The sequence below is a fragment of the Poecilia latipinna genome, unplaced genomic scaffold (genome assembly GCF_001443285.1).
Source record: "Poecilia latipinna isolate Pla-1442-1.1 unplaced genomic scaffold, P_latipinna-1.0 Scaffold2869, whole genome shotgun sequence".
In the NCBI taxonomy this organism is placed as follows: Eukaryota; Metazoa; Chordata; class Actinopteri; order Cyprinodontiformes; family Poeciliidae; genus Poecilia; species Poecilia latipinna.
In genome coordinates, this window is record NW_015115485.1 from 42,983 (window position 1) to 69,407 (window position 26,425).

The 26,425-nt window shown below is 35.9% G+C and overlaps 2 protein-coding genes and 1 long non-coding RNA gene across 3 annotated transcripts in view; 2 read left to right on the forward strand and 1 right to left on the reverse strand.

Moving 5' to 3' along the window:
- The window catches only part of efhb (EF-hand domain family, member B), a 19,614-nt gene extending 12,498 nt beyond the window's left edge, over nucleotides 1–7,116 (reverse strand). Inside the window, exons 1-9 of the mRNA XM_015021807.1 lie at nucleotides 6,942–7,116; nucleotides 5,882–5,947; nucleotides 4,197–4,340; nucleotides 3,158–3,335; nucleotides 1,681–1,740; nucleotides 1,452–1,578; nucleotides 1,272–1,352; nucleotides 1,116–1,192; nucleotides 872–1,026 (exon numbers count right to left, since the gene is read on the reverse strand). Coding sequence (XP_014877293.1) covers nucleotides 872–1,026; nucleotides 1,116–1,192; nucleotides 1,272–1,352; nucleotides 1,452–1,578; nucleotides 1,681–1,740; nucleotides 3,158–3,335; nucleotides 4,197–4,340; nucleotides 5,882–5,947; nucleotides 6,942–7,010 — 957 coding nt within the window. The 5' untranslated portion in view covers nucleotides 7,011–7,116. The remainder of the gene's footprint in view (nucleotides 1–871; nucleotides 1,027–1,115; nucleotides 1,193–1,271; nucleotides 1,353–1,451; nucleotides 1,579–1,680; nucleotides 1,741–3,157; nucleotides 3,336–4,196; nucleotides 4,341–5,881; nucleotides 5,948–6,941) is intronic.
- Nucleotides 7,117–7,280: 164 nt separating this feature from the next.
- Nucleotides 7,281–21,864, forward strand: rab5ab (RAB5A, member RAS oncogene family, b). The gene is made up of 6 exons (XM_015021808.1): nucleotides 7,281–7,536; nucleotides 10,697–10,923; nucleotides 13,085–13,236; nucleotides 17,806–17,928; nucleotides 18,033–18,126; nucleotides 21,488–21,864. Exons 2-6 carry the CDS (start codon nucleotides 10,758–10,760, stop codon nucleotides 21,601–21,603), a joined length of 651 nt encoding a protein of 216 aa, XP_014877294.1. The 5' UTR covers nucleotides 7,281–7,536; nucleotides 10,697–10,757; the 3' UTR covers nucleotides 21,604–21,864.
- LOC106939425 (uncharacterized) lies at nucleotides 14,411–17,023 on the forward strand. Its single transcript, XR_001422840.1, has 3 exons — nucleotides 14,411–14,423; nucleotides 15,822–15,824; nucleotides 16,170–17,023. It is a non-coding gene; the product is annotated as an uncharacterized LOC106939425 (long non-coding RNA).
- Nucleotides 21,865–26,425: the final 4,561 nt, after the last annotated feature.

Here is a 26,425-nt window from a genome sequence, read left to right on the forward strand (position 1 = left end):
CCAGAAAAAAAAAAAAAAAAATCCTGGTAAAAGCACACACCGGACAGCGCAGGATGAAACTCCCACAGAGTTCAGTTGATCTGTTTGGATCAGACAGATCCAACTGACTGATGAATTAGCGCAGATTTTTCTGCAGATGGGAACCAGGAGGAAGTGCGTTCAGACCCAAGCGGGTGAAGCGATGCTAATTTAAGTGAAGTCGCTTAATTTAATTTATTAAAAGTTATTGGGGCCTCAGTCAGTGGTTTTTGTCACTACGAGAAAATGTAGATACATTTATCTGCTTAATTTGTGATGGGATCTGGATTCACGGTGAATATTAACTAAACCGCATACAATGCACTAAATAGCCGATGTTAATATGATTGTAATTTCACGGATAAAAATAGTACATGACCGATTTTTTTTTTTTTTTATGTTGTCGGTCAAGATAACGGATAACAAAAAAAAGTTTAGCGTGACCTGCCGCCCTGACACCAACTCACACACATCTTCATTCACAATCTTACTTGTAAATCATTTTTCTTTTCTTGGACGTTTTGATGTTAGCTTGTCGATGTCTCAGTTTTATTCGCTGGAAAAAAATCAATAAGCAGCTTGAGGTGACTCTGCTGCTCTCTAGTGGCAAGAAGCCGTAATGTTGGCTGGTAACAGTCGGAATGCATTGTGGGAGATGTAGTTTGTAGTCAATTCGTGCTCAAAACCTATTTTAAGTCAATCATCGGCCTATAAAATGCTGGGGCGGGCCACATAAAATGACATGGCGGGCTACATGTGGCCCGCGGGCCTTGAGTTTGACACATGTGCTCTACAGTATGTGTGAGATGAAATAAGACAGAAAACTCAAAGACTTGCCTAGTCTCATCCGTACCTTGTCATAATATTGGAAAGCCTTCAACAGACTGGAGAAGTTGTTAAAGTTGACCTTCTTGAGGAATTGTCTTGCTACACCAATCGCACTTCGCTGCCAGTCTGGACCTCGAAGAAACGTCCCCGGCTCTGCGTTGTGGAGAAGATCTCCAGCTCCTATGGAGGTAAGAACAGAGCCAATCTCTACTTCCCACTCAGAAGTTTCACAGTTTGTGCTTTAGCACTTGGAAAGGTTTTTTTTTTACCCCATGGATCCACTGGAGGGGCATATCCAAATGTGTGGCCAGGTGGAACGGGCAGAGGAGTTTTCTTCCTCCCACGACTGGTAGATGGATAAAGTCAAATATGAGGAACTTTAGTTGGACATGAGGGAAATTAACCAAAGAATAGCAAAAACCTACAGGCAACTGGTGTTGCCAGTTTCCAATGCCAACTTTTCCTTGTTTCCAGATCTTTTCCAAACAGGATTTGGATTGTGAAACCTGCAACAAAATATTAATGGAGAAAAACATCTGTAGCTAAAAAGTTACTGAAATTCTGTGTAGGTCACACTTGTGGCTTAAGTTTGGTACAGAACCTACTTGTATGGTTCTCCTATCCAGTGAATAGTTTTGGCAGCATAACGACCATTGTTGCAGTGTGGTGTGGGATTCCCAAATGTCTTGTCTTTATGGACGTCACTAAAATCAAACTTTCCAATGTTCATGGCTGAGAGGAAGCCAAATAGACATTGTTGAAAAGTTTCACTTCAGAATATGCACGATTCATCAGAATAGTGACTAAAGATTGGAGCTTTCTGTCCCTCCTGACCTTCTAACGCCAACTCCTCTGCTGTTTTTGGAGGGAACAAGACTTCACCCATCTCATATTCTGGATGAAAGAGATGCGGGACAAAATTCAAAACTTTAACAATAGCTACAATTCTTGCTATGAAGACAGCTAACACAACATTTTGAAGAGACTAGATACTTAGAATACCTCAGGCATTTTTAATTTTCTACATTTACAGAGACAGATTCAGGAGAATGAAAGGATTCTTCTTTTACGCATACAAATTAGAAATAGACTGAAAATTAACTCAATTCCGCTCACATGAAAACAATCATTTAAACAATATTTGTAATTATCCTTTTTTAGACACTTCTTCGAAACACAACATCCGTTTTTTAGAAATGTTTTTGTTTATGCAAAAATCACATAAAATTTTGCGGTAAGTAATCCAAGCCTGTATGTGAACCTACAGGTTTGAAACACACCGAAAACAAACCAGGAGGTGATAGGTTTGTGTTTGTGACATTCAAAGTTGAATACTCACTAACTAAAAACAATTCCAGCAACCAAAAGCAGCCAACCACAACTTTGTGGTCGACTTCCTGGCTCCAGGAGAATGAAGACTTTCTCAGGTGAGGTTCGCCAAAATCCTTTATTTTCCATTAAGATCCTTAAATTGCTTTGAGTCAGATTCCTGGTGAATCTCCACTGGCAGGACCTAAAGTTGATCCAAACTGTGGCTTTAACTAATGAATGTAAATGTTTAAAAGTCAGGACCATCCAATTGGAGAAACTTAGCTTTATTTTAAGTTAATGGGGTGTTTTCCAGACATATACTGCCATTTTATAGCACAAACAAGTAACTATGTTAACTGCAATTGTTACAAAAATGCAATATCAAGTATGACTTTTAAGAAATTTGGCTTCGTAATTTAACACCTTGATTTTGGGCCTCTGTCTCTTTAAAAACTTCTGCTCTTTCTGAAACTCTGACTTCAGGAAGTCATCATGACAGTGCTCTGCTATTAACCCTTTAACAACATTTTAATTTTTACCAGCATTTCACTGAAAAGTAATTCATATTTGTTTGCTAATTGCTGCTGGCTAGTCTGAAGGAACTGAGAGGGGGGTTCTTGGGGATTCTGTGAGGCAGAAGCTTGGAAACTGCAGGTGTGAGGAGGAGCTGCATCTTGGAGGCGGAGCTAGGTCCATCCTGGTGTTTTGTACAGCAACAACGGTTGCCATGGAGATTAAAGGATTTCTCAAACATCCATGCAAGACTCAACGCAACACTTTAGGTGTGTTTTGATGAGGGAAAAACATTATAAAATTATGTAAAGTGCAAACAAATTGATTTTACATGATCCTGCCCCCTTAATCAGATTCAGTTAATTGATGTTAGGTGTGAACTCAAAAGGACTAAGCAGTGAAACTGAACCATAATGTGCTTTGTCAAGTGTTACTACCCGCTCTGTGGTATTTGGACCAAAAAGTAACATTAGGGAACATGAGATACCTCTAACTACTTTATCTCCAAATGTAGTCCCTTCGTTGATCCAGTCGGGAAGCTCAGAAAATGGGGCAGGTGTCCGGCCCAGCAGAACTTTACTCGAAGCATAAACAGACTCATTGAGTTCATTTATCTTGTGCTGGAAGATTGACTTTTCGGGAGGATATATCAAGTCATCGCCCTGTTGGAAAAATCACACAAACATCCTGATCACAAAGCAGCTCAGAAAGACCAGGTTTCATTGTATTCATTATTTTTCCAGTGCCAGTTAGGACATCTTACCAAAGATCCTAAATTTATATGTGCTACTATCATGTAACACATGATAACAAACCTTACTATCAGTAAATGAAAGACATTCAGTGTGATCTCAAACTGGCAGCATATTTCTTCTGAAAAGCAAAGGTATTAAATATTTATGATTATTCAGACTTCACAGAGTAATAGAATCTGTAAGAGGCCTAATCAAGAGAAATTTAGAAATTCAAAAAAAAAAAAAAGATTCCTGCTCATTGTTCTTCACCTAAAATTTCGTTTCCATGCTTTTCTAGACTGTGAAGGAGCCCTGTGAGGTATTGTACCTAATAAATGTGTAAATTATGACGTACACATGGTGCAAATTAACCCAGGACATCACTGCACTGCAAAAACACAAAATCTTACCAAGTAATTTTGGTCTATTTTACAGTAAAAATATCTTACAACACTTGAAATAAGATAAAACTAACTTACAAGTAACTTTTCAGCAAGAAACAGGAGCTTGTTTTAAGGCAATAATTCCTTAACATTAATGAAAAAGTACTAGTTCCATTAGCAAATTATTTCACTTATAACAAGACATTTTTCCCTTGTTGTAAATGAAATAATGGAACTAGTAATTTTTCACCAATGTTAAGGAATTATTGACTTAAAATAAACTCATATTTCTTTTGCAAAAGTACACTATTCAAGTGGGCTAAGATATTTGCAGAAGAAACTAGACAAGAAAAAAAATACTTGGTAAGAATTTGTGTTTTTGCAGTGTAAGGTTTTGTACTTTACTCACAGAGTCAGTTGAGCTGGTTCTGATGCCATGAACCATGGCTTTGATAACCTCTGGGTCTGTCACCCTCCATAAGGGCCGTCTGGTGGCTAATGGTCCTCCCTGTATGGTTCTGCGGAAGAGCTTTACGCGCGGCGGGGTCGGGGGCTGGTTGTTGAAAAGAAATAATGTCACACCATAGAAAAACATGAATAAGTGTGTCTCAGATTCTGATCCTCTGTCTTAATATATTGTAAGTAAATTTAGCGCAAATTTTTGCACAGATTTGGAAAGATATGCAGTTAATAATGACAAAAGAACAAATAAAATAATGACACACAACACAGAAAGAAAAGGGCAGGAGCATAGCAGGCAAGCTGAGGATCTTAAAGGGCCAGTTGTGCCAGAATGTATTGATAAAACCCTTCACAAGCTGTTAGAAATATTAATACATTCTTAAAATTAAATAATGTTGGACATCTGTTCAGTCCCTCCAGGATTTCACAATTGCTTTTGTGATGTATTGCACTAAAAATCAAAGTGTTTGTGACACTAATTTGGAAATATTTGCTGTTTTATATATATATATATATATATATATATATATATATATATATATATATATATATATATCAACTAAAAAAGACATCAACTAAAAATGAGGCAGCTGTTTTGAAGAAGAAAGTTTTGACAATTTATGCAAAAAATCTGCAGTAAACTCCCAATTATGTACTAGTGCAGAAAAGTGCAGGGATTTTTTGATTTTGAGTGAATTTCCATAATAATTCGTAAGAAACTGGAGGGACTGTTTGATATAGTTTGGCAGTAAGCAGATAAAAACTGCATTGATTTAATTGGTAACATAATATTTAAGCACACTTGTGTTTAGTTGAGAATCTAGAGGGCCAGATAAAAAGCTATGGCGGGCCGGATTTGGCCTTGAGTTTGACACATGTGATCTAAAGGAACTCAGTGTTTCAGCAGTTTTGCAGCTTTCTGGAAGTTTATTCCAGATTAGAGAAGTATAAAAACTGTACGTTGTTTCTCCATGTTTGGTTCTAATTCTGAGTGATCTGAAAAGTCGATACGTCAACAGCAGATCTTTGATGTATTTTGGTGCTAAGCCGTTCAGTGATTTTAAACAAGCAAATGTATTTTACAGTCTATTCTCTGATCCAGTGTAAGTTCTTTCACTACTTTCTTAGATTTAGTGAGCATTCAGGATAAGTTGCAGCTGTCTTAGTGAGTTTTAAGGTTGGGACATTGGTCCTTTAACTAATGTTCTTCAGGTGACAGAAGGCTGACTTTATAACTGTTTTTATGTGTCTCTGAAGGTTCAGGTCTGAGTCAGAGTTTGGCGCTGATCAGTAGTTTCTAGCTGTAAGAGCTAAAGATGTGCGATGACTTTTGACTCTTTAGTTTCCAAAGATAATTACCTTATTTTTGNTTCTGTTCAGCTGAAGCGAGTTATGACACATCCACACATTAATTTGTTGAATATTTGAATGGGTTCAGAGTCACTTGGTAGCATATCAGCCGCATAGCTAATCTTATTATTTGTTAAAATCTGAACTAGTGGGAGTATGTAGATAAAATTGCAGGAAACTGATGTTGAATTAAGCTGAAATAAAACTAAATAAACACACACACAGGCACACAAACTGACTCACAGAGCTTAACCTCAGTATTTTTAAAAAATCCAAACTTACATATGAAATCTCTTGTAGACAGCCCTTTGTGGTTTGTTCAATGGGTTTTAGTTTCCTAGGTGGAAACTAAAACAAACAAACAAATAAATAAGTACAGGTGCATCTCAGTAAATTAGAATACTATCACTTACTTTATTTCAGTAATTCAGTTAAAAAAATAAAACACATAATACAATATGGATTCCTCATACACAGAGTCCTATATTAAAAAGGTTTCTTTCTGTTAATTTTGAATATTATGGCTTACAGTCGATGAAAAACCAAACTGCAGTTTGTCTGGAAATTTTAATATTTCATGAAATAAATAAAAATGTATTTTAAGTACAGATAATTTATGTTATAAGCATTTTACGTTCAGCAAACTGTTCTCAGAACCCATAGAGAGAATCAATAGAGTGTAAACAAAAAGAAGATGGGAAACACAACAGCCCACAACGTACACAAATAAATGAAATTATAAAGCGTCCTCTTTTTCAACAATAGAGTATCAGAAGTCAGAGGTTTCATCAGATGTGCTGTAATACTGACTGCTACCGGAGATCCTTCCTGTCCACAGCCTGCTGCATGTACAACTACTTTTGGAAAAAACTTGGGTATTATGAGTTAGTATAGGCCTATCATGATAGCAAATTTTGCTGGACAATAAGTTATTTAAAGACGTTATTGTGATACATTATAATACTGTTGTTTTGATATTGTTTTCATAACGGTAATGGCATAATAATGCAAGAAGACATTCTCAGAGATAAGTAAACTTTAAATTATAATGAAAATTTAACACCAGAACTGGAAGACGTTTTAAATATCCAGAATAAATAAAGAAAACAACAGAAATAACAAATAAAATGAATAATAGAGTATCTATAAACAAATGGAAATTATTGAGTTTGTTTTAGTTTATCATGCGATTAATTGATTCATTTGTTATTGTGACAATACAGCAATAATTAATTCCCCTTTGGGATTAATAAATAACTTTTTAAATTGAATTAAATAAACCTCACCAGTGCCACAGATTAGAATTATCATTATTTTAAATAATTCATAAAGCTTGGCTTACCCTGGATGTGTTTTGGTGGATCAGTTCATATATTAGTTGGTCTGAGTTGTTTTCTTCTGTTAAATCCATCTTACCGGTTTCTTCAGCCCGGTTTCTTAATAGCCGCGTTAAGCAAAACCGAAACGTTTTAGCTCAAGAATTTATCCCCGAACGGTTTCAAGTTCTGTTGCCTAGCAACGTCAGTTACCATGTAAACTGAAGTCGCTACAAAATGTTTCCCCTACCCAAAAAATGTTCCACTTGATCTATCTGTAGTTGTTATTTGTTATTATTAACTCTCATTTTTTGTGGTTTTTGTTGCTGGAATTAATAATTCTATTTAAAATTTGGATAAATGTAAACATTTGATTGGTCCGGGCCGCTGACACGCAGGCGGATTGTCAGTTGTAGTCATACGATCTGTCATCATCCTTCGTACAATGCGAAAAGGGAAGTTGAAAGAAGTGGGAGAGGGACACCGCGGAGCCTTACGAAATCTACCGATTCAGTTCCTGTCCGGATAGTCGACACACTGTGAAGAGACTCTGAAGTGCTAAGGATAAATCGGGCCGGAGACAACACCCCTATTATCCAGGCTGCCCTTCTTTTCTTTTTGGTGAGTGGCTAATATTAGCGACCTAAATGCTAACACTGGAGGGCTCCTCCCGAAGCGGCCGCAGCTAAACAACATTCACCCAGCTAGCCAACACTAGGGCCGTGCTAGCTAGCAGTGTAAATAAGGCTGCTCACTCGGGTGGATCAACACTAGCAGCGTTATTCACTTTTAATACAACAGAAATGCAGATTGAAATCACTGACTGATGAAGAAGTTTGACTACTTTTACCCTTTTTCGGACAACGTTAGCCAGCTTGCATTAGCTGTACACACCCAAACCTGCATCATCATCTGAGTTCTGACATTCTCAAACGTTACGTAAGTGTGTAAATCCATAATGCACAATACTAACTGCGATTTAATTTATTTTTCACTGAGTCAATCAGGTGTCACTGTTAGTTGATCGGGAGCTTGACAGGATCAGCATATGAATTAGCTGTGTTGCTAACGCTAGCTGTTTGCTAATTGAAGCTAATGACAGGTGATATGTGGTTATCCCGATGTCGTAACGCGATTTCGGGGAAGTTGTTGATAATTAGAGTGGGAAGGAGAGCTGTATGACTGTCAGAGGTAGTTTGTTATTGTTACATATTAGAGCGGTTAAAATCTCAGTCTTTAAACGACGCATCCTCAGTCATGACAACTTTTCCTGACTATGTTAGCATAATTGTCAAATATGTAAAAGGTAAATAGCTTCGAGAACGTGAGTCAATAATCGGGAAAGAGAAAGCAAACAACATTTAATTAAAATGGATAACAGTAGACATTAGTTTTAACCATTCCATTCTGTTAATTTTGATGATTGTGGCTTACAGCAAATGAAATAAAAATCAGTAATACACAACAAAAATTGAATAACTCCTTTAAATAGAGAAATGTCTTCTGAAAGAATATGATCAGTATATATGTGTTGAACACTTGGCCAGGGATCCTTTTGCATGAATTACTGCATTAATGCCAGCTCTCTTATCTTTTACTTGATCAGGGAGTTTGCTAGCCAACCAAAGACGTATTGGTACATTTAGCAGCACGAGCAGGTGCCAAGTGATCCTGGAAAATGAAATTCAGCAGACTGAAACGGGATGTGCTCTAAAGTTCCTTGGTGGACTGATGTGCTGACTTTGATTTTGATAAAAACGTGTTGGACAAACAGTAGCGCATGATACTGCTCCCAAAATTATTACAGAAAACTTTACACTTTCAGTGCCTCCCCACTCTCTCTCCAGGCACTGACTCTTTTTGTTTCCAAATAAAATGCTAAATATTTTTTCATCTGAAAAGTAACTCTGAGATTGAGCAACAGTTTGTGTATTCTCCTTCTTAACCCAGGTTAGATGAATTTGAAAGCTGAGGAATCACTTTAAGCACCAAATGTGACAGTTGTATGAATTTTTCTGGATCCATTCAACAGCTTCACACCTGGTGAATCCCCCCAAAACCTTGAAAGGACTTTACTACACAAAACATTCAAGGGTGTGTTTTTCCTCCCACAGAACTTTCTAGTGAATAGCCAGGTTTTTCAGCAATTACCTTTTCATTAATGTCACTTGTGCAACTATCAAGTCCGGAGTCTTCCTAATGATAACGTATAACGTCTGTATCCAGAAATTCATTTTTGATATTAAGTAAGATTTAAATTTTCCCAGAGTCTGAAACTATTTTTATATTCTGCTCTATTACCAACATATTCCCATCATCATATATGAGCAATACAATCAACTAAATAGTGTGTTTGCACTTAGAGTTCATCTGTTTGGTAAAATTATGATTTCTGTCCAGCGCATGGACTGGAAATACAGTAAATGTTTCACCCACAGAATTATTAGATTATTATTGATTATTATTATTGCAGTTATTTTTGTTTAATTTTGTTGTATTTTAATTTAATTTAATCGCTGAATCTCATTTAAATCAGTCATCTTCTTTACAAATAGACACCTAGTTAAGACAGCACTGCTACTGTATAAACCACATACAATACACAATAAAACATAAAATTATTGTAATGATAGCTGTATTTCCATGTGCTGTGGTTTTGGTCCAGAATTTATTTAACTGAGAAAATGTCCTTGCCAGGTTTTAAAATCACAAACCCACTGAACAAAACTGCAGCTCATAGTATCAAACCTTTTCTTACCTAACCTAAGAAGGTTTTCCCTAATGTGTTGTCCAAACTTGTCCGCTAATCCTCTCAAAGGCATTGCTGGAGTTTTTCACAGCTGCAGGATTTGAGGCCAACATATTAGTTGTTGGTGTTGCTGCTTCAGCAGAAATCCAGTCTGTAAAATTCAGTTAATTCATTTAACGACAGTTCACAATAAATATATTGTGGCACTTTACAAAAAAACAAAAAGAAAAAAAAAGAAGTTTGGTTTTAATGAAAAAGACAAAATGAATTTTAAGCAGGTTTTGAAAGTGTCAGATGTCGGTAATATAATGTCAAAGGGAACAAGCAGCTACAGTAAAATACAATGCCTCTCTTGTTTTTGATCTAAGAGTCAGTGCCCTTTATGTTATGGACAGGTATGAAAATGTTTAATTTAAAAATAAACAACAGGAATCAAGTGAATGGACTGTTGAGACGCTGTGTGTAAAGCTGCCTGGCTTGTCGCAATAAATCAATAAATCACCTGGTAAATTAGGATGATTTATCGTTTTTCTCTTGTCTCTCTTTTTACCAAAAACCACATGAAAAGTCTTCAGTCTGGTTAATTCGTCTCAACTAATCTTTTGTTTGTTTAAGAACAATTTTGTTTGCAGACTTCATAATTCATTTTATTTGTTGTTTCTGTTGTTTTGTTTATTTATTTTTGATAATTAAACTGTCTTCTAGTGTTAAATGTTCATTAGAATTTAAAGTTTATTGATTGCATTACTATGCCATTTTTACCATTATATTACTTGAAAATAGTCTCAAATCTACAATATTATTGTTCATCACAATAACTTAAGGGACAATTTATCGTCCAGCAAACGTTGTGATTGTGACAGGACTGAAAGCTGCTGGAGTTGTGAAGTTGAAAACAAGAAAACAGAGACTGCGATATTCTAAATCCGAACATTTGAGAAACAATGTGACAAGAAGCAGCCTAAGTAGAAAAAAGGTTTTTTACAACTTGATTTATCAATTTTTTTCTTTCTTCCTCTCTCTGTCGTTTAGGTGTTATTAAAGGTTCTTGCCACCACATCAGCGCTCAGGGGAAGAGACCACACAGAGTGACATGGCAAGTAGAGGTGGAGCCACGCGACCCAATGGACCTAACGCCGGCAACAAGATCTGCCAGTTCAAACTCGTGCTTCTAGGAGAGTCAGCGGTGGGAAAGTCGAGTCTCGTACTTCGATTTGTCAAGGGCCAGTTTCACGAATTCCAAGAGAGCACAATCGGAGGTACGTATGATGACGACTTCACTGCTTTTCACATGGGAATCGGTGATGCAGTGGATATTAAATAAGATTAATAACAAACAGCTGTCAGAAGAGTCTCACTTCCCAGTTATAAATCACAAATCTGGCAATTTATCTGACATTAACTGAGGAACAATATTACTATACGTCAAATACAGAAGTAGAAATACCTTGTTATTAAGCCTTCTAAATATAGCTTACACACATAAATATTCACAGCATAATTCTTCATTTTTCCAAGTTTTCCTTTTTGGTTTTGTTCACACTTTTTTTTTCTTCTATGTAAGAAAAAATAAAAACATCAAAGAAAATAAGCGAGCACAAGGCAGTGAAACTTGGAGGAAAAAAGTGATGGTACATTTGAAACATTCAAGTCAAACATCGGCGAACAACACAATGTGCATCCAAGTCAAAAGTCGAGATGGCAAAGTCTGCAAAAAGAAAGGAAGAAGTCAGGAAGAGGACAGAAGCTTGTAAACCAAATAAACTGGCACCCTGTGTGTGTAGAGACTTAAAAGCACACGGTTGCTTGTCCCGTCTGCATATGTTTTACCACAGTGGAAAATGTAATACTAAAATTCTGGTAGCATTCATGTAGATGTATTTTCTTCTCTTGTTCTTACCGGTATCGTTACTCTGATCAGCACAGACAGAAGGAAGGGACATAAAATTGCTTACATAGAGTCACACTACAGCTGCACTGGTCCAGACATTTTAAAAAGCAAAACAGTTGCAGCTCAAGCTAATTATCAAGGGTAAATATGGATTACATAGAGTGACCAGTTATCAATTCATTTTTTTAAATTTATAAGCAAATGTTCTGACAGAGGATACATAAAAAGTAAAAAGAAAACAATTTCTTACCTACTAAACTTTATGATCACAAACAACACCTAGCACCTCCTTCGCCTAGCACGACTTGCTGTGTCAAAGTGTTTCTAACAGAGAAGCTGGGGCTTTTATGGTTTGTCTAACAGGTTTTACTTCCAAAGCTCACAAACATTTCTTTCATCAATGAAAATTCCTTGATTTGTCACTAATAAACATTTTCACATTCATTAAAAAGTCTTTTATGAAGAAAATTAAACATTCTGTGATCTTCTGGAGAAAAGTAAGCAACTTTATTCTCAAATGTTCTCAAATTACTTATCTGCTTTCAAAATGGAAATGCCAAACATGATAAAGGTATACTTTGAATATTTTTAGATTTCCTGGTTCTGAAACATAAAGATGTTTGTACTTAAAGTTTAACTCGTGTTTAGAAATCTGTGAGGAACCAAGAGCCGCAGAAATACTGAGGTGAATTCCTAGACGTTCGCTCATAGTTTCAGGTATCTTTTTGTCAGGTGGAAGCTGTGTGTTGTCTGTCGAAGTGTAACCTTTAACCTCTTCCTGGAAATTGTGGGATGCAATTGAAAATTCTGCTTTAGTCCAGATGAGAAGGGTTTCAGGAGTAAGTAGGTCTGAATCTCACTGCATGATAATACAAAACAAGCCGACTGATTTATTTGAGCTGATTTTCTGGAAATCGGTGATCAGCCAGTGGACTGCAAAAGCACAAAATCTTACCAAGTAATTTTGATTTTTTTTCACTTACAATGTGGGAAAAATGTTTTGTTATAAGTGAAATAATCTGCCAGTGGAACTAGAAAGTTTTCATCAATATTAAGGAATTATTTACTTAAAACATTTGTAAGTTAGTTTTCTTTTATTTCAAGTTTACTAAGTTATTTGCACAGGAAACTGGACCAAAATTACTTTGTAAGATTGTGTGTCCTCTTCTGCTCTGCAGAGGTTTGACTGGCAGACCAGCCCATCAAGTCATGTCCGCACGTTTGGAGTCAACTATGGTCACCCCTGTGCTACAAACTCACTTTCTTGCCATATTTAGCGACATTTCAGGCTAAAATAATTGGCATCAGCCAAAATTAGAATCAGCAATCGGTCAGAAAAATGCAATCGTTGCATTCCTAAAATGCCACAGCCTTTGTGTCAGGAAATCCTTTCGCAGAAGTTGGTTTATCAAATCCTGGAGCTTCCAAGTCGGTGTAAACACGGGGAGGCGAGCAGCGCTGGCTCGTGCTACTTTCACTGAAACCCTCTGTGTGACTCAGGGTGCTTTATCTGCTTTGTTTCCCTGCAGCTGCCTTCCTGACTCAGACAGTATGTTTGGACGACACAACAGTCAAATTTGAAATCTGGGACACAGCTGGTCAGGAGCGCTACCACAGTCTGGCTCCTATGTACTACAGAGGCGCCCAGGCAGCCATTGTGGTCTATGATATCACAAATGAGGTGAGCCAGGCTTCTCTCTGTCGTCTTTTTGCTGCTGCTGCTGCTACCTGTTGCTAATCTTTGCTAGCTTGCACAGAAATGCTGTGGCATATGAGGAAATGGGCGTGGTGGGGGTTTCCATTTTCGTTATATGTTTTTTTTTAGCAGCATTCAGAAGCTTATTTTTAAGCACTGAGAGATGAGTCACCACTGAGCATCACTGTGTTGACAGACTTTGTACACTTGACTCACTGATATCTGAAAGATTAATGTCTGGATGTTCAATAGCAGGACTTTCTTATCTGCAGGAGGCTTTGAAAACACTCCATGTAGTTTAATCATTGAAAGTAAACACCTTTACTCTCAGTGTGATTTATTTTACACTGCAAAAACACAAACTGTTTTTGGTCTGGTTTATAATGAAAATGTCTTAGTAAACTTGAAGTAAGACAAAGATAACTTACAAGATATCGTCACATCCAATATAGGATATTGGAGCTTGTTTTATGTCAGTAATTCCTTAATATTGATGAAAAAAAGTGCTTTTTCAAGTGGCAGATTATTACATTTATAACTTGGGAAAAATGTCTTGTTATAAGTGAAATAATCTACAAGTGGAACTAGTATTATTTTAACAATATTAAAGATTTAGTTCCTATATCTTTTTGCAAAGCTACTTATCAGTTAATGTTGTCTTATTTAAGAGTAGTAAAATATTAGCAATAGAAACTAATATATCCAAAAATAGTTGGTAAGATTTTATGTTTTTGATAAGTCAAGTTTGGTTGCATGGCACATTTTAGCATCAAGAGTCCAAATGATAAAAACATAACACAATTAAACAAAACAAAGAAGAAGCATTTTATTATAGCAGCAGAATAAAGAGTAGTGATGAAATCCAGAGCAGTTTTTTTTTTATCCAAACAGGTTTTTAGCCTCAAATTAAATTAACTCAGTGTTTCAGCGTTTTTGCAGTTTTCTGGAAGTTTGTTCCAGATGAGAGAACTGAATTCTTCTTCTTCTATATCTTTTGGTTCTGGTTCGACTAAAGACCTTTAATGTATTTTGGATTCTAAACCAAACTGACATGAATATTTTAAAGTCTGATCTCTGAGCCACTTGGTGCCAGTGGACTTTAGAACGATGATGTTCTCTACTGTCCTTGTTTTAGAGGACATGAGCAGCAGCGTCTGGGTCGTTCTGGGTCAGTACCATCTGCCTGACAGTTTCATATCTGTTAGTTATCTTAGCTGTAGTACTGATTCTGATAATGCTCTTGTTAAGTTTTGCTTTCTTTTGGGGGGCAGAATTAACTGTCCAGAGGTTTTGGAAGTGACGAATATGTTGTTTTGCAAAGTTATAGCCTCAATTATTGTGGCAATTAATTTAAAAACCTTTTATTAGTTGAAAAAGGTTTTTTAATAAAAGAAACATTTTAATTTGGAGTGCAGCAATGAATCGTTCCCAGTGTCTTTACTTTTGGGCGACCGGCTATTGGCTGATCTGAAACCGATATTAACTGTCTTGTTATTTTAGCAACTTTGTTGCTATATTTAACGACTTTTCAGGGGGAAAAAATGATATTGGCCAAAGTTGGAATCGGCAGGTCAGGCCTTTGAAAGATCGGTGATCAGCTGTTAACAGCCCAAGTTTTTATATTTGCTTAAATTGGAGCTAATTTAATTTAATTATATCATCCTAATTGGCATAAGTAAAACTGTGAAAATAGTCCAACTAAAATCACTCTATGATTGCAACTTTAAGCAATAAGGAATAAATCAATTAATCACATGATGAATTAAAATCAGTTCAACGATTTCCATTTGCATGATTTATTATTTTCCTCTTTCTATCAAAAACTGGATGATAAAACTCTTCAGTCTTTTGTTTTGGTCTCGACCAGCCCCTTTTTTTGAAGGACAGTTTTGTTTACAGAAACTTCATAATTCATTTTATTGTTGTTTTGTTTATTTATTTTGGATATTTAAAATGTCTTCCAGTTCCAGTGTGAAATATTCATTAGAATTTAAGGTTTCTTGATATTTATTATTACCATTATATTATTTGAAAACAGTCTCAAAACAACAATATTAACATCCAGAAACATTTGCTATCATGACAGATGCAGTAATTAGATGCTCGCTGACTGTAAACGAGGCCAGATGAGCTGGTAATAATTTCCTTTATGTGTTAGCAGCGATTCCTCCACTGTGCATGAGGATTTATCATCAGCTCATATTAAAACTGCTACTGAAAGAACAGTTTTAAATTGAGATGTAAGTAATTAAAAATAGCAGCGGATTTCTTTTCTCCAGTGAACTCTCGTTTTGATTGTTTTAAGCAGTAGTTCCCAAACTTTTTCTTCTGCGCCCCCCCAGTGGTTTCCAAACATTTTCTGCGCCCCCTCTATGGATTACAAATGGCTGTCTGGTTGAAACGACGCGTGTAATGGGGGGGGAGCATCGACTTTTTTGGGGGCAAAATGAATGTACGTAGCTGAAAATAGACATCGGTAGCCTACAAGGTACTTGTTAAGCTAAAGGTTCTGTATTGATATTAGCTAGTCATCTTTTAGCTAACATTACCTGCAGCTTTACTCACCTCAGTCGGTTAGTTTGGAGGGAAAAACTGTGAAAAGTTCTTTGCGTTTTGCTGGTTTGCTGCCGTGATTCTAACACAAACCTACGTAGCTCCGCCCAGCAGCAGCAGGTCTCCTTCACAGGTGGAAACCCAGCGCGAGCGTCGTAGCGCTCATGTTAAAGGCGGCTCGGAAAAACAGGTTACAACATGTTAACAAGGGATTAAACAGTTTTAACTGCTGATAAAAGACACAAATATGGGAAGTGTGGAAGCCTCTACTGTATCAAACTGACAGGAATAACAGAGAGTTGGCCATTCTAAGGTAAAAACCCAGCGCATACAGTGTTCATGTTTTGTTTTGTTTTTTCATCCAGACGGCTTCCTGCGCCCCCCCCCCTGCAATGACACGGCGCCCCCCTTAGGGGGCGCGCCCTACGGTTTGGGAACCTCTGGTTTAGAGCATCTGGAAAATGGTTTGTGGTGCTAACAGTGAAGTTTCCTGAGGTTATCTATCGGTTGCTTCCAAGGAAAACCTCTGAGGAAGACCTCTTCCTCCCAACAACACCGCCTTGATTACAGAGCCAAACATCCTCCTCACAGCGCCTTTGGGTTTTCTGCCTGACTCAGAGCCGCGACACGAGGAGAAATCCAAACACATCTTAACTCCACACTGAAAGACGTTTTGAAACAAGCTCGGTCAGGGCAGTTTTATTTTTCTTGCATATTGTGAAATAATTATTTGGTCTAAATTGCAGCATTAAGTTAAAACTCCCAATTCAAGATTAATGAAGTTAAATGATGTTTAGACATCTTGTCTCTTGTTGTTAAATCGACTTCATGAACTTTAATTTCTGAGTTTAAACCAAACCAATTTCCTTGTTGATTAAATTGCAGCAGGTGGACTTTTATTTTCAAGTTAAGTCACCTTCAAATGTTTTACAGTGCACCCAGAAAACTGCAATTAGACTTTTCAGTAAATCTACTAAATTTACTCGTACCACCTCGATCTTATGCTCTCTACACCAACTTCATATGGATTTCAGAGTCTTTATTTATAGTTCTTGTTCTCGTCTACAGAGCTACGAATGGCCTGGTTCCATTATTTATGTCAGTTTTTCACCAAACGCTCTGCTGCCACACGTTCTTCCAGGTACTCTGTTAAAGGGGAAGTATTATCTAAAATCAACTTTTTTTAAGCTTTACATCATGTTGTAATGTTTTCCCCTCATCAAAAACATACCTGGAATGTTGCTTTGACTCTTTCATGAATGTTTTAGAAATCCCTGAATCTCCATGGCAACCATTCAGCCGTGCAAAACCTCTGGGTGGACCTAGCCCCGCCTTTGAGGACAAAGCTCCTCCCCACAGCGGAAGTTTCCAAGTTTCGAAGCCTTAATCGGCTCCTTCAGACTAGCCAGGAGCAATTAACAGACACCTGGTGAAACTGTTCATCTGCTGAGCTCGTTGTAGGAGCTGCTTCTCAGTAAAACGCTGCTAAAAACGTTTTAAAGGGTTAATAGAGGAGCCATGTTGTGATGACTTCCTTTCAGAAAGAATAGGAGTTTTAAAAGGGACAGGGGCATTAAATTACAAATTAAAAAAATTATACAGCATTTTTGTAACAATTGAAGTTACTGTAGTTACTTGATTGTGCTATAAAATGTGGCTGGAAACACTTAATAAACCCGGAGAGGGACGAGGCCTTCCAGCTTGTGGCTCCTCTGACTGCAGCTTTGTTTTGTTGATTAAAACCATTTAAAAGCAGTTTTGTTCTCCCAGACTTTTATGTCATGATTCCACTGCGCTTGTTTGAGATTTCTAAGTTTAGAACTAACAACCACCATTTTGTCTGCTCACTTTCATTACTGTTCTTCCACCAAAACTTTCTGACTCTTGCGATGTTTCAGTTTGTGGGATCAGTTTGATAAATAGTTCTTCTGGCCCTGTTCGTTTGGGCTTGGTTGTTATTTTCCTAAGGCGACCCTTACCCCTCTGTGCTCTGTTTTCCAGGAGTCATTTGTACGAGCGAAGAACTGGGTCAAAGAACTTCAGAGACAAGCCAGTCCAAACATTGTAATAGCCCTGGCTGGGAACAAGGCCGACCTCGCTAGCAAGAGAGCTCTGGACTTCCAGGTTACGACTTTAATGACTTCATTTGTCCTTTTTACAAGATAAAAACATCAGCTTCCTATCATTTTAACAGTTTATTTTCTGTAATTGGTGACGATCTTTTGCAGGATGCACAGTCATACGCAGATGACAACAGTTTGCTCTTCATGGAAACTTCAGCAAAAACCTCCATGAACGTGAACGAGATTTTCATGGCCATCGGTAAGAATCCCCTCCTCAGTTTCTTGTCATGTTGTGATTTTTAATTGATCTTCGTCACAATGAATTCCAGTTCATGTTGCTAATTAAAATGTTATTTTTACTCTTTTCTCCACTGTTTTTTCCCACAAGAGACTCAATAAATATCAGATAATTAGAAAATATGATTAAATATGATCAAAAATAAATGTTTATTGTACTTTTGTAGTCTTAATTCTAAAAGAACATTAGGTTTTAATCTGCTGCAAGCCATAATCTTAAAAAATAAATAAAAGCACTTAGTGTAGTAAATCTGTGTAATAAATTACATTTGGTTTTTGTTTTGATATAGTGAAAAGAATAAGCACATCCTTTAAAAGTCTCATATTCATATATATTTATAGATAAATGGATAGATGGATGGATAGATAGATAATATAAAATATGTGATAATGTGGATTTCTGCTGTGATAAGTCTTAAATTTCATTCTTATTTGTCTTGAAAAGTCTTAAATTAGAGCTGATAAAACCGTGTTTGTGAATGAATGAATTCATGACGCTCCTGTAAATTAATTAATATAATTGGTGTATTTATCATTAATCACAGATCTTCTGTGTGATTTAATTGAAATAAATCTTAAACTTTGGGTCATTTTTGTAGTAAACAGATGAAGTCTAATCTTTATTTTTCTGAAACATGTGACCCCGCATGAACATGAGGGATATTTTTAATTCAGGCGATTTGAATTATTGTAAAAATCTGTCACTGATTCAGAGGAAAAGACGGGATGCTCCCAAATTTGGTAATTATTTAAATCTATTCAAGTGTTTACTCTTTGATGGTTGTCAGTAGTTTTTTGTTTTATCTATTTTTGTTTTTCAATTACTTGTAAACACGTGCTACTTTTTGAGAAGGAGAAAATATCTGAGATGTGGGGAAGTGAAACCCAGGAAAAGCTACAATTTACTCCTTAAACAAATTCCAGGTGTAGACAGTTTAATTCACATTGTGGCCACTAGATGGCGCTGTTGAGCTTATAACCTCTTCCTTAAACTCTGCTCTGCAATGCCGTAAATAATGAGAAAAATAAATCTGAAATTAGTCCAGTGTCTTTATATTCATTTCTCTGTCAAAACTATCAACATTTATAAAGATCGTTCACCAGTTTTGCTAAAAAAAAAATTCAATCTTATAGTTTTGAACTGAAGCAACTATTTTAACTCAGTCTGATCAAGGAGAATATTTACCAGAACAATTTTTATTATGTTGCTATTGCATAGTAATTAAATGTAGGATTTGGAATTAGTTTTTGCTTTCAGCTTTTGTTTTACTCTTTAGGCTGTAATGATGATTATGTTGTGTTTTTATCTTTTCATGTATTTTTGACAGATAATCTGAATAATAACCTGATAAAAGCAGTTCAGAGTTTGTTCAACTTTAAATGTTATTTAAACTGGTTTAATCTTTCCTCTGTTGATTCTTTTAGTTCCATTGAAATCAATCAATCAAGTTTATTTGTATATCACAAAGTGCTTTATGTTATAAAACACTTAAATACACAGTAATAAAAAACACCATACACCACTGCAAGTGTTTATCAAGGAAAACAGTTTACTGATTTATTGTCTGTGCATGTCATTCAAGATGGACTTTGTCTAGGCCACTACAGTACACTACAGTTTTAATTGTTATCCATTCTGCTGTAGATTTTTACTTTTAGCTTAGATTTGTTTTGTTTTCATTTTATAATTACCATGTCATAAACTTTAACACTTAACAAGTTAAGCGGAAATTTGGTATTTTAGGGACCAAAATGACAAAAAATAACAAAATCAGGTAAAATAAATTTTTCCAAATCAGTTTCTTTCAATAAAAAACTTATTAAAATTTAACAAAAACTGCAGGTGTGTCTGAGTCTGGAGAATTTTTGGTTAAAACTTGTTTATTTTTTAGTCAGTGGGTAGAAAATCCAGACATTTTACTCACATAGGAGTAAAAATACTTCATAATAAAATTACTCAAGTGAAAATAAAAAGTACAGAGTAGTAAAAATACTCCTAAAATTTAAAAAAAAAGTTACTCACATAGATGTAACTAATTTCTACCTAAATCTGCCATTGTCCTAAGTGTTCAAACATCTTCTTGCTAGAATGCATTTATCTTTTTAAATTGAAAACTCTTCTTTTTTAGTAGAGTTGCTCAGACTGATGATGATCAATCGATCATGTGCAACTGATGATGATCGATCTTTTCTCCTACACCCTGCAGACGCAGCAAAGGGTGTACTAACTTTATCCCCTTGGCTGTGCTCAGCTTTACCTCAGATTTTTAACACATCCCTTTAAGGCAAACTGAGTAACTTTTGTTTGTCCAGCTTTAAGGACTTGGCCGAGGCTCGGCGTTATAAAGCCGCTTTACAAGCTCCGTTATAAAAACTCTGAAATCAAATGAAGACTGGGCCGTTTTATGGCAGCGCTCAGCTTCTACGCGCCACAAATCTGGAACAACCTTCCAGAAAACTGCAGAGCAGCTGAAACGCTGACTTCCTTTAAATCTAGACTGCAAACCCACCTGGTTAGAGTTGAAACATATTAAATGAAACGATGAGCAACAGTTTGATGTGTGACGACGGCACTTGACAAAATGTTCTTCCTGCTGCTTTTCCAGCTTGTTAAGATTATTTTGATACAAAAATATGTGTTTTCTGTGTGTGATTTTATACTGGCATCATGTTCAAAATAAATAAGTATTTTTTATTATGTTTGTTGCTTTCTTTGTAACTCATGACTGTTTGATGTAAAACACTTTGAAGTGTCTGTTTTTGCTTAAATGTGCGTTACATAGAAAAAAGGCAAACACTCCAACGATTTTTGTCCTTAAAATATCAAAATCTCAACTTAACTTTATATTCATCAAAAGTAAACAAAAGGAGAAATAAAAAGTTGTCTGTTAAATGTTAAAGTTCATGACAGGACGATTATAAAAAAAGACAAATATAAGCATAAGGTAAAAATTACAGCAGAGTGGCTGATAATGAGTGAAACTGAAGTGTATTACAGTGGCCTAGTCGAAGTTTAATGTGTGGCATTTTAGTACTTTTTAAATTTTGGGTATTTTTATTAGTTATTCTAATTGTTTTTATTTATTTATTTTTATTATTTATTTTTCTTGATTATTTATTTTGGTTATTAATTTTAGTTTTTATTAATTATTAGATTTTTTTCATTTATTTTATTATTTTTATTTTTGTCTTTTTTTTTCTTTGTATTTTTGTGTTTTGTGACATAAAGCTCTTTGAACTGCCTTGTTTATTTGTATTTGTGCCATACAGACAAACTTGATTGATTGATTGATTGATTGATTGATTAATTATTGTCTCCGCAGCCAAGAAACTTCCGAAGAACGAGCCGCAGGCCGCCGGGACCAGCAGCGGGCGGAACCGGGGCGTGGACCTGACGGAGTCGGCTCAGCCCAGCAGCCGCCCCTGCTGCAGTAACTAACCCGGCTCCTCTTCCTCCTCCTCCTTCTCCTTTTCCTCCTCTTCCTCTCGGCTCCACCCGGCAGCATCTGGAACGTCCGACCCGTTTGGTTTCCAGATGTGCGACCCGCTCTTCACCCTCACCTTCCTGGATTAGCTAAAAGACTCTGTATAGCTGCATTTCTAATACCTTTTGTTTTGTTTTTTGTTGATGTTTTTTTTTTGTTTTTTAACTTTTTTTAAGAAGTGTATATCAGTATAACGGATGCATGTATCACTACAACTCCTAAAGAAAAAAACAAAACACATTTTTATCTTATTTAGTTTAAAGACTAACTTCCCTTTTCAGAAAGACGAGAAAGCGAGAAACCTGTGAATGTGTGAGAGGGTCAGTTTGACTGTAGTAGTCTGTTTTTTTCTTGTATATTCTAGAAAAATCTAATTGTTCCCATTTGAAGTTGCTCCACTTCTCCGACTGTTTGGAGCAACAGTTGAGTTGTCAGGAAAGGATCCAGCAACTCTTCCCAGGAACAAATCTTCATCCGAGATCCAAGTCTTCTTCTGGGACATCCGGGGTAAAGCACTGTCCAACTTTAACTCAAAGTTTAAAAAAATAAAAACCATAAATCAGGAAGCTTCACCTTGTAGCTCACATTAATGGCAGAAAATAATTCAAGTGTTAAATTTCCATTGAGGCCAGTAGTCAACCTCCATCAATCTAAGTCTGTGTTGAAAATAAAAAAAAGAAAAGAGAAATGATATACTCTAATGTTTTCACAGGGTGCAATGCCGTCTTCTTCCTTTATTTCAGCTCGCCTGGAAGTTTATTTAGAGACTCCGAACAATTGTACAGTTGAATACTTTGCCAATCCCTCTTATGTTTCCTTCAAGCTCCACGTTTCCACAGAAGCTGGTCAGATGTTAGGCAGTGATGGTCTCTTAGATAAATGTAGTGTTATTAACAAAATCTCTCTGGTGTCTTGTCACTTTCTTTTTTTCTATTATTATTATTTTAAGTTAATTTTTTTTCTTTCTTTTCCAAAAGAAAAAAAGAGAGAAAAGGTCCATGGTGGTGTTTGAAAAGAACTTCTTTTATTGCATTGCATAGTGTTGATCATGTTTTAATTATTGATAACTGCCCTTGGGTTTTTATATGACGGACTGTATTGGATTTGCTAACCTTTCGGCTGCGGGCGCAGAGCGTATTTAATCTAACTGGTGGTCTCTCTTGCAGCTCAATGAATTTAATGATGTAAAAACAGCATTACTAGTGATGGGCTGATCCGTTTTGAGTGTCTGAATCTTAATAAATCCAATAAAATGGTCTCTTGATTCTCTGTGTGGAGATCAGTGGCTCTTCTGGAGATTCCTTTGCTTTTTTTGTTCCAATTAAATTATTTTTGATATCAAAAAACATTTAAATATAGAACAAAAGCAATCTGAATACATAAATACTTATTTTTATTTTCTAGAAAATAAAAATAAGTATTATTTTTTATTTTCTAGAAAATAAAAATAAATCACATACCAGTTTGACTCCATGTGAGAAAGTGATCATGTCTCAGACTTGTTCACAGATCTTGTAAACCAACAAGTTAAAACACTTTGGGAAAATAATCTATTCAGTTATTAGGTGGTGATGGCTGTGGAAAGGAAAGATCTCCTGTAGAGGNCNGTNTAACAGTGAATTTGAAGAAGCCTCTGACTAAAGAAGAAGAAAAAATACACAGAATAAAAAGACTTTTCTTCCACTGTCTGATGTTAGGGTCCCTCACACCACCGGGGGGCCCCCAAGAGCAAAACTGACAAATTATATAGCTGAAATAATACAGCACTTAAACACCACTCTGTGTTTCGAAATCAAAATAATTTGTTTTAGTTTGCTACTCATAAAGTTAAAAATTAAGAGCCATAATAACACTGGTATGATGTAACATAAATATTAATTATGATAATAATTAGTCCTGTCACGATAACAAATTTTGCTGGAGGACAAATTGTCCCAGAAGTTAATATTGTTGTTTTGATATAATTGTCAAGTATTATAGTGGTAATTTGTTGGAGAACAAATTTTCAAAGGTAAATAAACTTTAAATTCTAATAAACATTTAACACAGGAACTAGAAGACATTTTAAATATCGAAGATAAATAAACAAAACAACAGAAACAACAAGAAAAAGTGAATTATGAAGTCTTTATAAAGAAAAAAAAAGGCAAGTTGAGACCAAAACACCAGACTGAAGATTTTTATTGTCCAGTTTTTGGTAGAAAGAGAGAAAAAAGAAAAACAATAAATCATCCAAATGGAAATTACCGATATCGTTTTAATTTATTGTTCAGTTCATAACTATGACAGGTCTACTAATAATAGCACTTAGAGTAGCCTAGGAATTATAAAGCATCTCGCATCAACATTTTGGGATGAGGGGCCCCAAATGAAAATCTTGTTAGGGCCCCAAAAAGGTTTGGACCGGCCATGGACAGCAGTGAAACAAGCAGAAGAGAGAAACTATCTACTTAATGAGAGTCCAAGTCAGAAATAAAAGCAAAAAGAAAATGAGTCAATACTTTTCCAGCACTGTAAGACATAATTTAACTCTAATTTGTTGTAGTTTTATTTAAACATCACATTTTGTAGTTCAAATAGCTTCTTTTAAATGAAAATTACACTGAAAATAAATCCGAGCATTATTTATTGCCACCATTGGTAAAGTAAAGTTTTGTATATTAAAAAAAAAAGCATTTAAACTAATTAAATCTTTTAGTTCAATCAGTTTAATGTAGAAAAATATAACTTTTAATTTGAGTACTTCTTAAGTGGGTCATTTTATGCTTTATTTAATAATCAGTGACTTTCTGTTTTGTTGTCGATTAAATATTGATGTTATGGATAATTTCTCTTTTCTGATCTTCAAAATGGGAAAGACATGAAAACATACCACTCAAACAAAGCATGTTGATAATTATATGCTATGCCAATCAGTTCTTTTGTGGGAAAACCATAAACAAACTTTTCTGCCATTACAAACATAAACATGTAAAATTAGTTAAGCTGTTCTGGTATTTTAGCTGAAACCATTTGTTTTGGTCACATGTTGAAAACATTAATTATGGTGAAGAATATGTAATAAAACAGGCCTGTTTCTTTTCTAAAAGTTTCAGGGAATCTTGTTGGAGTGCATTACAAACTCTGAAATATTACATGTGACATAGAAATTTGGTCGACTCATAGGATATGCCAAGGACAGAATTACATTACAACATTTAGAGCTTACTTCAAAGCAGTTTGAGGTCCATCATTTTACCCAGACGGATAATTCAGAGCTGGAAAACACTAAAGACGACCAGCAACCCTCCCAAGAGTTTATTGCATTTAATTGGAATAACTATCTGTAAGAAAAACACACTTAAAAACCTCTTCTGACGTCAGCGTGTCACTCCGTATGCACACATTTTCCAGTGTCTCGCTGGTTCTCGTTTCTCTCCTCTGCTTGTTTCCATCTTCTTGCTTCTTGACACATTTCCCATCCTCAGAGGCCACATCAGACGAATCATCTTCTCAGCTCCGAATCAGCCAAATCGCATGATAGCCAAGAGTCAAAACACACTTTTCACAGCCTCAAACAGACCACATACACACACGAACACACAACACCGAGCTCTTTACAGCACAGCTCGTCTCTAATGTGGATAAAACCTCTTATAGCTTTGATTATGTTCAACCAGACAGAGCAGCGATGCACGGCTGATTGAATAACATTACCCCACAGTGGCTGCATTACGTTATTTGTGGGTTTGCCATCTCATTAGACGGAGTTATTACTTTGGGGGATTGCAGATTGAGCAGCTGACACCGTTTATTTATACAAACTTACACACTGAAGTTGGATTTGATTTGTTTTTTAAGCCTGCACTGCAAAAACACAAAGTCTTACCAAGTATTTTTGGTCTAATTTCTAGTGTAAATATCGTTGTAAACTTGAAATCAGACAAAACTAACTTACAAGTAACTTTTTGGCTTGTGTAAGTACATAATTGGAGAAGTACGACGGTGTATTAAGATAGAAGAAAACAAAAGGAGGAGTAAATTTACACCAAAAAACTCAGAAGTTTTTAAATTAATCTCAGAAATTTTCCAGAAAAAAACTTGTAAATGTCTAAGTTTGAAGAGTTGAAAGTGGAAGTGAATTTTATAGAAAAAGTCAAAAGTTTTCATCATTTGAAACTCAGTAATTATATTTTCTAGAAATTTTCTGATATTAATGATAGGTACTTTTTCTCGAACCTATATAAAAAGACCACAGACAACGTATATGAATTTTATAGACAAAGCTTTTGCAAAAGGAGAACTCTCCGCCATGACCTCTCCAGGCCGTTCACAGAGAGTTCTGATCTCCTTCCACGCGAGCCCCTGTTTTATTGTCAAAGCAGAACAGCCAGAAAAAAACAACAGAGGTCGTAAAACTTCTAACCTAAACAAACCAGCAACTCAGTTCCAGGTGTGATATCTGATCTACGATCTGAGCCCAGTTCAGCTCTGTCGACAAAGAGGGAGGATAAACAAGAGACAAAATACGACTGCTCACAGGCAGTTAGGAGGTATTCTGGTTGATAAGAATTAAGGTCTGGGAAACACAGAGTTAACTGTCTCACATGAAGATGAAACAGTCAGTCGTAACCTCCAGGTCAGTTTATACACACATAAGGAAGAGAACACTTTAAACTAAAAATCACAATAATACTGATTAACATTAGACTGAATATGAACTAAAGTAATAACAAAATGATAATACCAAAAATCTCTATCAGACTGCGCCCTAACCGATGCTAGATTGTCACCAGC